General features: G+C 36.7%; 1 protein-coding gene and 1 pseudogene across 1 annotated transcript; one reads left to right on the top strand and one right to left on the bottom strand.

Moving 5' to 3' along the window:
* Window positions 1–2,788: 2,788 nt before the first annotated feature.
* Window positions 2,789–4,138, bottom strand: LOC141817630 (uncharacterized; annotated as a pseudogene).
* Window positions 4,139–10,366: 6,228 nt separating this feature from the next.
* LOC141817625 (protein G1-like7) lies at window positions 10,367–11,106 on the top strand. The gene is made up of 2 exons (XM_074705273.1): window positions 10,367–10,409; window positions 10,532–11,106. Exon 2 carries the CDS (start codon window positions 10,537–10,539, stop codon window positions 11,104–11,106), a length of 570 nt encoding a protein of 189 aa, XP_074561374.1. The 5' UTR covers window positions 10,367–10,409; window positions 10,532–10,536.
* Window positions 11,107–15,563: the final 4,457 nt, after the last annotated feature.

The raw sequence follows: 15,563 nt of genomic DNA, 5'->3' as shown, positions 1-15,563 counted from the left end.
TAACTAATTAGATCCATATTAAGAGAGAGATATAAACTATATAGCATATGACAATGTTTGATGGAGCATTTGAACACAATGCATGACCTTTGGCATGAGTTAGTCAAGGTTGGGGAAAAGATCTCGACTTGACATAGAGATTCATTATTTAATTGTGCGGCTTGTTTGATCTTTTTATGAAGATCATCTAATTGGCAGAAGATGTGAGGTGACTTTATACGAGATAATAAAAAAAATTATTATATAGTATTCAAAAAGATGAATCTTAATGTAACAGTAAAATTATTATCGTATAATTTTCTGATCACGAATTAGAGTCACAAAAATAACATTTTGCTATGATAAGATTATGTACAATATATTTAATGTAGTTCGATCCTTCTCTAGGATTTTATATTGACGGGAGCTTCATATACCAAATTATCTTTTTTATGTTATTCAAATGAATAAGATATGATAAATTTGAATGAGTGTCTTAGTTGCATAGAGCAAATACCGAAAGAATCACTTTCAAGCAAAAATAATTGAGTTGGTTCGCATATGATAAATTTCTTCAGTGGAGTGATTTGATATAAGAAAGATCATTAACAATATTTATTAAAGTAAAGATTTTATTTATTATTATCTTTTTGATTTCTTTAATAATTTAATTTTATTTCTGTTTTATATAAAATTAATTGAGATATCAATTAGGATATGATTTTTTCTTTTCTATCTTCAAAATAAATTTTAATTATTATACCCCTGTATATATATATTTACAATGGTGTAAATCTGAATATACAAAAAAAAATTATCTATTTTTTTTTTACCATTAAAATTTTCAATATTACCTTAGAGTGCATTGAATAATACATAATTATCCTAGAGATTAATGGGTTTCATCACCTTTAATTTGAAGCTTAATCGGTCAATATTAATATTAAGTCCCAAGTTGTTCAATAAATTATATATTTTTTTAGGATTTTGAGATGATTTTTGGGGTGATGATTAGAATTTCACAATGACTATGATTTCTATTAGTGACATCATTTTTTTTACTTTTCTTTCAATAATATCAAAAAGAGAGAAGTTTAGCAAAAGATTAAGGGAGTTTATTTGATTTTTATTGTAATTGAATTTTCTCAAGGTACATATTAAATCTTATAACTGCTCAATTTTTTTTAATCATGTGTTTATAATATTACATTAAAATATAATAAAATGATAAAAAGAAACTTATAATTTAAAATGAAAGTATGATTAGTCATCTAAAGCATGAACTAATTAAATATATCAAGAGAAAATACCGATTGATTGATCTGATGCATTTATCATTCTAATCAATCTATTTTATTCCTTCAAATGACAAATATATAATAGCTAATAACATAATTAACTGATTACTCATATACAGTAATTACTTTTATAACTACGTGACAATAAAAAAAATCATATATCATTTTTCTTAGTTCATAAGATGGATTTATATATCAAAGTTATTTCTAAATATCCCTAGCTTCATCAATAAATTAACTAATCAGGATATATACATACAAAACCTTAAATATGTCATGCAAAATACATAAACATCAATGACCTAAATTAACAAAAAGGGTGATATATATAAATTACGTGAATTATTTTAAAGAAACAAATACTTCTATAATATTCATTGTTCCTGTTAAACACAGCGAATGGTCAAACCATTAGTCAATGAACGATTTAACGTGCATGATTTCCTAGCGGAATTAAAGAAGAAGATGATGATGACCTAAAATATGCTTCAACAGGAGGTAAGAATGATGTCGGAGAGTCCTGGTAGACCACTCCGACACTCAAGTTAGAGTTCTTCTGAAGGAATGGAATGTAGACAAAAAAAAAATGATGCCAGAAGAGTTTTCAGAGTTGAACCTGGAATAAAACTGTGTATTAGAGCTTTTTATAGCTTTGCTAAGGGCATCTCCACGTCGGATGGGATGACACCATTATAGAAACGAGGGGACCAGATCCGATAGTCATTTTCTTTTGGCCTTATATGCAAAAAAAAAAGATATCCGAGGGGACCAGGTCTGACAATCTCTGTAACCGTCTAGTATTCTTTAACCACCGCGTGTCCATGAGAATATTCGGGTTTCCCTTTAGTAGGTCCATATAAAACAGTGATTCACAGAAGACGTAAAAGTGAGTCATAGGACGGAGCCAGATGAGGTGGTATGGCAAAGATGAGATGGCCTAGACGAGGCGGCCGAGACCGAGATGGTTAAGATCGAGATGGTAAGATCGAAATGGCCGAGACGAGACAATCGAGATGAGGCTTTGGACGGACGAGATTGCTTTGGAGGTCCAAGTGAGGTCTAGGACTGAACCCATGTTGAGCCCGAAGTACAGCCCGAGCCGGAAACGACAGCTATCTCACCCTGGTGGGATCATTTCTCCCGGATTCATGTTGACTCGTTTTGCCAAGTCAACCTAAACCCCGACCTTCGCTTGACTGTTGACCTTTACCCTAGAAGAAGCCCCATCATCTATGTCACTTGCATCAATATAATTATTATACTAGAAACAAACTTCACCTAATTGAACCGACCATTTCATTTCGACCACAAATATATAAGCCAGGAAAAATGCACTACAAAATCAAAGACAAATTTAAGGACCAAACACCAATTAGTCAATCTTCTTAACAACTACATGCATGGCACACAAGGAGAGCAGAACTAAACATAATAATTTATTTACATCTCATCAATTTCATGCCATTTAATTCATACTCGTACACAGGCAGTTGATCTATTGATCTATCTGTTATCCTATTGTAAGGTACTATAATGCACAATATACATTATAAATGCAAGTTAAAAGAGAAAAGAAGTAAAGTACTAAGCATCTCATTGCATTGTGATCGATCATGCAGTCAGATCCATAGTACTTGCTACTCATTCAAGCTCTAATTAATTGATTGGTTGATTGATTGATTAATTAATTAATCTCTTCTCCTAACCTGCTGACTCAGGTTTGGATATGATTCTTCCTTGGCATGCATCATGTCACCTGTTTTGAAGAAGATGAAGTAAACAAAGAGAGTGCTAACTTGCTATGATCTGTCACTGTCTCTTCTTCGAAATGATTTCGGTCTTTTATCCTCCTTTGATAATCCAATACTTAGAGAAAGAGTGAGATCAGGCTCCTGGCTTCCCTCTTGAACATGTTGAGCAATGGCTTCTGTGTCTTTTTGGGAGCTTGGATTTGCTGCCAAATTACAATATCTTAATCCACTGGCAATGGTTGTACTTGTAGCAGCATCACTCATGGCCCTTCCCAGGACTTGATTTTGGAATATCCAATACCTGTGGTTGCTCCAAGGCAACTCATCTGATCTGCAAATTGGAGTGAAAAGCATTATCCTGAATGATCATGGAGATTTGTTTGATCACTAAACTAAATTATGCTTGAATTTTGTTTCAGGAGCAAGAGTTTTTAAGTACCTCGAGCTGTTATAACATGTATGTAGAATTTGTGGATGCTCCATGACTGGAATATTTATTTAATCAATTAACCAGAATCAACTATATATTCCTCTGAAACTTAATTTAATGACTGATAATTAAGAAGAAAGAAGATGTTTACCTTGACCGTAATCATCCAGCTTCTGGCTTCTATACATCTGTAAACAAGCAAATGATTTATCATTGTTCATTTGAAGAAACAGTTTGATTATTTATTGTTGATATCTAATAATAATAGGAAAAAAACCTGCAGATGACTCTTGATATGAGCTATGCTGAGGCCCTTTACATTCATCAGTTGAAGAACCAGCTTTGGTGTTGCTCCTATGCACGTTTGATTAACAAGATCAAATCAGAGGTTGCATATATATATAGATTTAGGTCAAGAAACCGAAGAACTCACTGGCTTTGCCACCGAGCCTCTCGACTGCGCGAACGAAGCAAAGGTGCAAATCGGGCGTCCACCGAAGCCTGGGGTTCTTTGATCTGACGTACTGGCGCACTCCGGCGATCCTCCGATGGTGATCGCTCTCCTCGACCGTGCTGTTGCTCGAGCTCCCTCCGTTTTCTTCACGGTCACCTCCTCCTCGGAGCTCCTCCGTGCTGCTTTTCAAAGGGCTGATGGATGTCTCCTCTCCGCTACTTGCCATGGCAGCCCACTGCCAAAGAAAGCCTGCCCTTCCTTCCTCTCCCCCTCAGAGAATTAGGTTAACCACGAACAAAGGGGGCGCCTCCGTCGCTTGAATTCTTGCTAGAATTCAGAGAAGGAATTAAATGAAGTGAGGTCATCAGGCTGCTGAAATTCCACGGGTTTGTGAGACAAACAACCTAACCCTAGCTAGAACAAAGAGACAATCTTTTTCTTTTGTTTATGGGTGAAGGGTCTAGATTAAGGGCATGTAGGTGTGCCAAGATTAAATATATTTGTTGGATGATGCATATATGCGATCATGCATGCGAGGGCGGATTTAGGATCAATTAAATGGCAAAATACCATGCATGCAGTAGTTTTTCAGATGGCACCGATCATGTACCATGAAAATGGAGGAGAAAGGGGTTAACTCTCTGGTCCTGATCTTGAGGTGAACTGTCGGCGAGGGGGGACCTTGATATATATAAAACACAGAACAATTATATTCTCGGATAAGGAGTCACGGAGTTGTTGTATGAAATTCTGTCTCACGCACTACTGCTAGCTGCGACGATCGATCAGTTGGATTCAGTAAATCTATCAGAAGAAACTGCATACGTACGTACGTGTTTCACGCCATGAACAGGTCAGATTGTAAAACATTAATTGAGAATTAGGAGGTTTTTGGCGATTGATCATTGGAACACTCAGCTTTATCTCCTTAAAGCGATCTAGTCTTGGTCAAATATAAGAACTCTTGAAGAATTGAAGAGCAGTGGACCACTGTCAATGGGTTTCAACTTGCTTGACTTCCAGGGTCTTGTTTGATATGTAGCTTTAAACCTAACCTATAGCTCTAGGTTGTAGGGATAAATCGATAGTAGATTTAATCATTGCCTGGAAGTTTGAATGGCATTTAAGAAAAGGGTATTTTATCACGGCAACAAACCTTGAAGATGAGCCCTTTGTCAAACATCCAACTGCAATGGGGAAAAACAGCATCACAACAGTTGTTATTTGCTGCAGGAAACTTTTACGACAAGGAATATTATTGCAAAGTGTGACAGAAATACCATTGCAATAATCATCATGATTTTGGTCCATGAGAATTTTGGGATGAAAGTAGCAGCTTGTGCAAGAATATTGGTTCGGAATAGTTGTTGCAAATACCATTCTAAAGGTGGTCTCTGCATCAAATTGATCTTGCCAACCAAAGAAAATCCTTTTATGAAGTCTACTTGAAATTAATTAATATCTAGGCACTCTCCTTGGCTCATCACACATATATATAAGTGGATACTAGCTACATGTCAAGTTGAATTACTAATTATTTTCTTTCTAAGGACAAATGATCTTTGGTTGAAGCTAGTAAGTGTTTATATAAATCCAAATATGATGAACAGATCTCATCCAATGCATGTAGAACCGAAATGAATCTCCAGCAAGAGGTCATCTTGCATGAGTACTATTCATGCTCCTGTTCATGCCGATCGAGCAATCATGCAAAACATGTGATATGGCTTCGAGGTGTAGCTCTGTTAATTAATAAATGGCCAAAACTAAGCTCAAGAGGGGCATGTGAGAATATTCAATGCTTGATTTGGTGAAAACCTTAAAGCCTGCAAAGGTCAACCATCAACAGTCTGTGTTTTCGATGCAGACATGCATATAAGGACATGTACACAAGAACCTGGCCTATGAACGTCGAAGGTGTCTGTCTGTCTGTCTCCATGAATCCTTGATCGGATTAATTAGATCTATAAGAAAGCATTCCGCATTCTGATAATAATAATAAGAATTTGTGAGAGTTGAGATATCACGGTCCACGAGCATCTCTTCTGGGTGCTCATGCACCTCACCTAAACACTTGTACTAATTAATCAAGCATTAAGATTAATTAATCATGAGTTTGTGATGTGTGAGCCCTTATATATTTTTTAAATGATTATTATTTCCTGACAAACTAGCAGGGGAGGGCCTAACTCTCTCCAGACCGCCTCCGCCGGCCGTCGCCTTCAAGGTCCAGACCTCCTCTCCAGCCTCCCTGCCGGCGTCCTTCCCCCTGCCAGCGGCGGCCGGGGAGTTGGAGGAGCTAAGGCCGGGGCTGGAGGAGGTCGACGCCGGCACGGTGGCGCTCCTCCAGGAGATCGACGCCGCTCGATAGATAATCGATGTATCAATTAAATCACTTCTAATTCAACGTTTCGGATAATAAAATTGACGAGTAATATCATTTAAAATTTAAATAATTGAATACGATATAATTGCCCTGGTTCAACGTAAGAGATGGGAAAGATTTCTTAGATAATGAGGGATTTCTTAGATAGAGTTCAAATCTCATCCATTGTAGGTTACAATTCAAATTTTAACCTATCAAAATTCTGATACCTACGTTGTGACAGAAGATTTCAGGTTTCCGGTATAGTGTTCAAGGCGTCTAAAATAATAACAGTATTATTTTTTATTTTAATATTTATTTATTTTTTAAATTTATGATTAAGTGATTTAAGATTATTTCTTTAAAGTTTAGAGGTTGGATTATAATATTAAACATATAAAAATTTAAAATAAAAAAAATTTAATTGCTCACAGAATGTGTCAAATAAGAACTGTGAAATAATAAACAGACACACCATGTGAGCAATTAAAATTTTATTTGCGCTTAATACTATAACTTAACCTCTAAACTATATATATATATATATATATATATATATATATATATATACACAAAATGATATCCTGCGCGACGGATTCGTGCGTGCTCGTGCGCGACACCGTCGACCTACCGCCACTGTCGCCACCCTTGTCGCGCCGTCCGACCACCGCCGGCCGCCGGTCGAATCGCGATCGACGCGCAGCTCGCCATGCGCTTCGTCCGTCGTCGGATTCCGATCGGATGGTGGCCGGAATCCAGCATAATTTGGTCGGAAATAACCAAATCACGCTGCCCCCCACTGCGCGACCACTGTCGACGGCGATCGGACCGGATTCCGACCGAATCGCGGCCTGGAGACCAACCGAGGAAGGACCAACGTGCGACGCCGGCCCTTCCTCGACCAGTCTTCGACCGCGATTTGGCCGAAATCTGGCTCGATCACCATCGACAGTGGCCGCGCAGTGGGGGGCCGCGTGATTTGACTGTTTTCGACCAAATTATGTCGGATTCTGGCCACTATCCGATCGGAATCTGACGCGCGGACGAAGCGCCGGCGAGCTGCGCATCGATCACGCCCGAGGGAGAGGCCGGCGGTGGCTGGACGGCGCGGCGAGGGCGGCGGCAATAGCCATGGATCGGTGGTGTCGCTCACGAGCGCGTAGAAATTTATCACACAGGATATCATTTCTCTCTCTTTCTTTTTCTCTCTCTATATATATAATTACATGAATTGCCGCTATAAAATTTTATTGGGGGCTTCAATCAATATTGGGCCGGTCAAGTGGCCCAATAATACTTATCACCGCACTTCTACTTGTTGGCGCCACATCACACAAACAGTACGATAAAGATAGAAAGATAGATACTGAAGCAAATTCTTACAAAGCTTGACTCACATATTTGAGAGGATCGGAGCGTGCCTGGCCGGCCGGCCCCCAGTGTCACGTTGACTGAATCGGATTAACTCGATCGTACATAGATAATAATGCTTTATTTGGAAGAATATCCGGGGCCTGTCGTCACTCACGAAAGAAGCCATCGGATTGAAAACAACGTAACATCGCGAGGGTTGCTCTCACGCACTGTGCCGGAGCAGTGTCGCAAGGATGGCCATGCGGTGGAGGCACTGTGAGCAACAGATGGCACATCGGCATCAGCACCATCATCATCAGCAGACGCAGGAAAGAAGAGGAGAGGGCAGGAAGATTTCATGCCGCGTCACTTCAACGGAAGACTACGCGCCGCTGTGCGTGCTGCTTTTGGAGATTTGAGTGACCAGAAGAAAAGATTGCGGGTCGTCGTACACGAAGTGACAGGGGTGACGATGCGCAGCAGGAACAGTACTGTGCTGCGGAGTTGGGATTAACTTGGACGTGATTGTTCGTGCAGTGGGACGACGACTTTTCGCTGACGATCTATCGATCGATCGAGCTAAATGATTTGGAGTGGCCATGTCTAGCTTTCTACGATGTATAACAGATCTAATCGTGAGCGAGGAAACGCTGCTTAAAGGATCTTTAAATGCTTCTCCACTTTAATACTAAATGCCCTCACCTGTTTTTCTTGAATACTAAATATTAAAGAAGTGAACCACAAAGTACAATAAAAACAGTATTGAAGAACTGATGCAACTTTTTTTTTGTTTTTCATGAATGCCAACTTAACGGATTTAATTTTCTACTTGGCAATCAAAGTCTAAGCTAGTTATCTTAAAATTTAAAAATATTCAATTTTTTTATAATTTAAATATCTAATTTTTCGATCCGATTAATCTTAAAATTGATCAGTTTAGCACCATAGAAGTTTTCTATTGATGATCAGGATGAATATGAAAATGTACAGGTAAGATTGTAAATAAATCGAGTCGAATCAAACTTTAAGGTGTTTAAACTTTTTTGATAAGGTAATCAAGTCAAACCGTGCTGAGCCTAAAATGAATGAAGTTTTTAAAATGATTTTTTTTAGCTTGAGCTTGGTTTAAGTTTGACTTGAGCTTAGTTTATTTAGATGTTATTGAACTCACAAATCAAAGCTTGTTTGATTGTTTGAATTTTTATATTTTAAACTTGTTTCATTGTTTATTGAGTTTGATAATACAAATTCTTTCTTTATTTAATATGTTAGTTGAAACTTATTTATTTAATTAATTTTATATGTTTTGAATGAAGATAAATAAGTTCTTATCAAATCGAACATCAAATTTATTCACTAACATAAGTTTATTTATTTAATTGATCTTATGAGTATTGAACAAAAATAAACAAAGTCTTATCAAAACAAACACTAAACTTGTTCACGAGCCAACGTTTCAATTTTTCATTTTACTAGAGGAAAATATCCTAAAATGTATCATAATTAAGATTATCCTACAAAACGCCATAGTTGAAATTAGAATCGTAGATACTTGAGTAAATCATTAAGCACTTTAACATTGCATTATTGCCCTAGGACTAAAAAAAGTCACTCAACTAATGATCCATACTTTGTGCCTTGAATAATGAAAATCGATTGTAGAATATATATATATAAGGAGAAAGTTATTTAGAATTTTTTATCAAAGAATTGCTGGTCGATGCAGATTAACAATTTTTTTATAGAATAGATAATTAGCTTTAAAAGATTAAATTGAATAAAATAAAGAATATGTGAACATCATTTTTTCCCTATATATTTTCAATTGTCTTTGAAAACGATATTTGAAGAAGATTATAAAACGTTATAAATGATGGGAAAATAATAAGAGAAAAAGTATAGGAAGAGAAATGATCAAATTATTTTATAATGTTAGAATATCAAGATGTGTTTAGGCAATAAATTTATAAAATATAATTTAATGCTTATTTCTAAAAAATTATCTTTACCTTGAAAAAGCTAAAATATATCCTTACATTTATTTAGTTTAAATAATTTTAAAATATTGCAGTTCAATGTCATGACTTTATGTCTATTTAGGAGCTTTTTGATGACTATTTATGAGATTGAAATTTTACAAAAAAAAATCACACTAAATCCATTAAATTTATCATTTAGGTTTCATCACTTTAAGTTTTTCAACTTTAATATAACATTCTATTAATATTTTTTAGCACTTCAATAAAAAATAGAATCCATCGTCCCAACCGACTTACACAATTAGTTCCGCAACTAGCTATGAAGAGATAAATCAAAAAATTATGATTAACCATTACAAGAAAGGCATTACTTGAGCTTCGTCTGATGTTCGATCCTTATTAAATTTATTAAATTTATCATTTAGATTTCATCACTTTAAAATTTTCAACTTTAATATAACCTTCTATTGATATTTTTTTCAATATTTCAATAAAAGAATTTGTTAAAATTAATCATGGGATGATTTATAAAAAAATAAATTAAAAATTATAATTAATCATTATAAAAAAGATATTATTTCGAAATTATAACCCTTATTCACTTAATCTGTTCCGTATATTTTCTACCTTTTAATTGAAAAGCATTTTCACAATTTCAAATAAGTGTTTTTTAATAAAATAATGTTATAAATATTATTTATTTAATTAATTAATTTTCTTTTCCTTCTCCCTGCAGCGCTCACTATTCCACCGCTCAGCTCCTCTGAGGCCTGTGTCCCCCAGGGCCACCACGTGAACCAGTACTCCCACCTCTCCCTCCTCCTCCTCCTCCTCCTCCTCCTCTTCCTCTTCCTGCTGCTTCTGCTATTTTTTTCCTTTTTGCTTTTTAATTCCTCCTCTAAAGAATAGCTTTAAGGAGCAGGTGTCATGGATTCGGCGGCCGGCGAGGGCGGCGCAACGTCGTCAGGAGGTCAGGCGGCGGCGGGGCAGCAGCCGAGTCGGTACGAGTCGCAGAAGAGGCGGGATTGGAACACGTTCCTGACGTACCTGCGGAACCACAAGCCGCCGCTGGCGCTGGCGCGGTGCAGCGGCGCACACGTCATCGAGTTCCTGCGGTACCTGGACCAGTTCGGGAAGACGAAGGTGCACGGCGCCGGGTGCGTCTTCTACGGCCACCCGAACCCGCCGGGCCCCTGCGCCTGCCCGCTCCGCCAGGCCTGGGGCTCCCTCGACGCCCTCATCGGCCGCCTCCGCGCAGCCTACGAGGAGTCCGGCGGCACCCCGGAGACCAACCCCTTCGCCGCCCGCGCCGTCCGCATCTTCCTCCGCGACGTCCGCGAGAGCCAGGCGAAGGCGCGAGGCATCCCCTACGAGAAAAAGAAGCGCAAACGCCCAACGCAGGCCACCTCATCCTCTGCCGCCGCCGGCGGCGAGTCTTCCTCTGGCGACGGTTCCGGCGCCGCCGCTCCCCTGGTGAGAAGCTCCTCCACTCCTTGATCGCCACTCCTCACTCTGTTAACTAGTATTTGACGAGGAGGAGAGAGACGACGACTCTTATAAGTCTTCTCTCGATCGAACCTCTTTCAGTTGAATTGAATGTAATTACTTATCTGCTCATCTATCACACTCTTCCTCAGTCGATCATCGATCATTTCAACTGCCAAACGAGGACAAACAAATCCATTTCTTTTCCCAATTAGGAAGAGCATTGCAGCCGACCACTAACAAGAAACATTGAATATATTTTTGCTTCTTTTGGGGAGGTTAATAAGTTAATTTAGGATTCTTCTTGAATGAAGTACTAGGTTTACATAATGCTGCGTTGGGAGATCGAGAAGAGAAATCCATCATGTCTTGGTCCCCCTACAAATGCGGCCGAATCGAAACCTGGTCTTCCTCAGAAACCACACGTGCGCTCGTCTTCCTGTAATCCTCTTCCTCTCAGCTTCTGCCACTGAAAAAAAAATTAAAAGAAGCAGTTGCAGGCCTCCCTCTTATTTGATCTTCTTCTCCTTCAATTCTTCTCTCTCTCCACAATCTGTAATTTTTTTTATCAGCTTGTCTTTTTTTAGTAATATCCCTGAAACCATTCTTGTGCGTCTGTCCAAATCCACCAACTGCCCTCACTCTCTCACTTCACTTCCTCATACTTTTCCACAGCTGATCGAATGATGAAGCCAGGAACTACAGTAGTGTCTAAACTTATTTGGAAGTGCCTAGCTTCTTCCAACTAGTTCTCAACTTGTTAGAACCTAAATCTTTTTAGAAACACTATGCTCTATCTACTGTCCAAAGTGGAGCTTGCTAGCAGCTCCAGTCTCGGTGGGGCACGAGAGATTGTGAGAGGAATTATGTCTGCTTGTATTGAATGGAGTAGAGTGTGAAGCGACGTCTGGTCTTGTCGAAGCTTAGACTGCTTCCTTGAAAAGGTAGATATGCCTTAAATATGTGAAGCCATTATTGTGTTTATACAGAAATAAGCAGGAAATATTACAATGTGATATGAGTGAGAAAAACTATATACAGTGGGTGTAGAGACTATACTGATAGTTTTTGTTTGTTGTTCTTTAGTAGGGCAATTGAAAATGTCTATGATTTTTTATTGGGGATATTTCTTTACCATATCAACAACTAGAGACCAATGATGTCCCATCAGTTGCTATAACTTCTAGAGACGAAAGAGAGAGACCAGAATTTTTATTCATCATCTTCCAAGAAGCAAGAGAAATTAAATAGGTATTTAGGTTTTCTTTGTCTTTACCTTTCCTCCTTAGTTAGTTTAAAGTTGAGCTAATGATTCATTTAATTTAATTCAAGATTCAAAGTGTGCCTTGTTATATGTTCCTTTTAAATGAGCATGTTAGTATTCGAGTTGAATCATGCAAAAATGACCTGTTTAATTAAAATCCAAACATATATGTGTAGGTAGGCATATAATTAACATGAAATGATGTCACAATCATAAAGTTGAAAATTTTATGCAATCATTCATATAAACCACAAACACAAATAAGTTCATAATTACAAGTTCACTGTGACTTTAACATGGTACCTAATTAATACAAAATAAAAAGAAAATTGACAGTGCATAAAATAATATACATTAATTTGTAAATAGATTAAAGTTGGTCTTATTTAGACAAGTAAATTGACAATGACTCTATTAGTTTGAAATAAAAAGTGATTGACTCTTTATGACTCAATCTGTTTAACTTAAATTCAAATCTACAAAGTTGCAAGTTGGATCTTGTCTCATGTAAACAAGTCATTCAAACTTTTGCACCCCCAAGTTGATCAACCTTATATGAGTATGTTATAGCTAAGGATAGGATTAACCATCACAATTAATGACCTTAACATTGGTAGGAGCACAAGAAAGGATAAGATAAGCAATAGTTGTCAATTGATACCTATGGTGCTAAATGGGATTGGCCTTGTCATGGCGATCAATATCAAGTGTCATTGACATCAAATCATTAGGGTGATTAACTAAGAGAACATTAATAATCTTATTGGGCAATAATTGCTTGATATCTTAGGAACATTATTGGGCCTAATTAGCCTTTAGTTCTCAAGTCATATATAGTTGAAGGGTGAGCAATTTCAACAGTATTGCTAAATAAAATCACTCTCATGAGCAAAATTCTTCTACGATGTGCATGCCATATTTACACCTTTCTATTCATTTATTGTAACAAGAATTTGTTTCTAGTACTCATTACTAGAATAGTTGTGGTTCCACATTCAACATTCAAATATGTCACTCTAGCTCAAGGTGTGCATCAAAGGTGCATCATAGTTTAGGATTTATGACATGAAGGTCTTTTCATCGCTTGCAATTTAAAGTATTTTCTTCCTTTGAGATATATTTAGATGTGCTTTAAGTCTCCTAGTTTTCTTTGGACCTCCCCTTTTAGCATTGGTGGCACTATTATTGGACAACAAGTTCTTTGCACAAGGATTGCACCCACCTAGAAGGTTGTTATACTAAATCTTCCTTTGTCCATAAGTTTATTATATTGAATGTTCTTGCGTATGTTTGATGTTTATACACATACTAAATCTTTTTGGTAGTGTGTTGTTTGATGTTTTAGTGTGTGCATACTAATCATCTTGGGAGTGTGCATGTGCCCTTGGTCCTCATGTAGGGTTATTATAATGAATGTTCTTATATGCGTCTCCAACGGGTTGTTTTATCGGTTCATTATATGGAATATATGTCCTTGGTCCATAAAGTTATTATATTAAATGTTCTTCTATATTTGTGAATGTTCTTGTATATGTTGTTGGTTTGTAGTATTATTCCATTGAATGTTATTTTGTGTGTTTGTAATATTGAATGTGTGTCTTTGATCTAGGGTCATGATATGGATTGTTTTTAATTATGTGTCTATGGAATTATATACTAAATATTCTAGTGTATGCTAGTTTTGAGTTTTTTGAGCATGTCTTTGATCTATAGGGTTATAATTAATATTGAATGTGCTTATATGTGCACCTTTGATTCATAGGGTTAGATTATTCAATATATTTGTGTACATATGCATATATGTCTTTGGCCCATAGGGTCATTATATTAAATGCTATTGTATTGTAGGGTCATTTTATTGAATGTTGTGTGTTTGTCTTTGATCCATAGGGTTATGATATTGAATGTTGTGTGTTTCTTTGTAGGGTTAATATACTAGACATTGAATGTTGTGTCTCTTATAAGTCAAGTGAAATAGGAGAGCCCACAAATTCTATTTGAACCCTCAAGGATTTAGTGTGATCATAGTATTACGATGACTCGAGTTTAGCATTAACCTAATAGTCAACACAAAATTAATTTGTGGAAATTATCCTCGCTATATTTAGGTATAGGGAGGGTAACAAAGCTCCCTTTTTTTATTCTCAATTAGTTAATTTCTCCACTGACATCCTATTTAGCTAATAATTAATAATTTTTAGAGTTTAGGATTTAGATTTTAGGATTTTATCTTAGGAATTGGTGACTCTTAATAGACTAGAAAACTTAATTTTCGTCTTGCGAAGTATTACTCCACAATCATCTTGTAGATCGGGATAATAGAATAATGAAATTATATTTTGATCTAAAAGGAACACCAAATTGTGACCAAGAGATGCATTTATTTATGATATTGTGTTTTCAGGTGGCAACTTATGTTGTGTTATCTATTAGATTTTGACTTATCCTTAGTAATTAGGAGTAGTAATTCATATCTTATTATATTAATTGTGACATAAATGAGTAATGTCATTTGAGTTAAGAACTATATGAGATTAACATAAAATTAATTGTATATTTTTTAAAAATATATGACATTTATTAATAAACTTTAACTAATGAATTAAGTCATATATATATGATATAATGAATTATTAATGTTTTTTAAAATTGATTGACTAATCACAAACTCGAGCTATTAAAAGGAACAATTCCTATATTTATATTGGCAACACTCATTTGTGATTCGATTGACTTAAATCCAAAATATAAAATTTTATATTAAATTTGGTATTGTATTAAAGTTAATTGAATAGCAATGTGTTTAAAGAAAATGAGATCAAATTATTAGCTCTACGTGTTCATGAGTTGTCCGTTTGAGGGATGGTTAAAACACCAAGGGTGACAACCGTTGAAATATGCCTTAAAGAATTTTCATGTGGGATGATCCGTGTCCACCACATGCACTAGTCATTTCGCTAAGGTGTCAGCTTGTCAAAAATTGAGGTTGAGTGTTGAATTAGGTAGTTCCAAGTGGGTGTCCTCGAGTCCGAATGGATCGATTGTAGGATGGACACTAAGTGCTCAGGGATGTCAATATTGAGCAGTCTTCCAAAGCCCCATTAGGATATCGCTATATGGATGCTGAGTGCTCGGGGATGTTGGTCCTAAGTAGTCTTCTCGAACTCGATTGGGATGTCATTGGGCAAACGTTGAGTGATCAAGG

Source organism: Curcuma longa, unplaced genomic scaffold, assembly GCF_044706935.1.
Source record: "Curcuma longa cultivar G26 ecotype Majalengka, Jawa Barat unplaced genomic scaffold, ITB_CL_G26_1.1 contig_21292, whole genome shotgun sequence".
In the NCBI taxonomy this organism is placed as follows: domain Eukaryota; kingdom Viridiplantae; phylum Streptophyta; class Magnoliopsida; order Zingiberales; family Zingiberaceae; genus Curcuma; species Curcuma longa.
This window is presented reverse-complemented; position numbering and strand designations above follow the sequence as displayed.

What these genes read in the sequence shown, in the direction of transcription:
- LOC141817625 (XM_074705273.1), top strand. Translation starts at nt 10,537, where the DNA reads ATGGATTCGGCGGCCGGCGAGGGCGGCGCAACGTCGTCAGGAGGTCAG.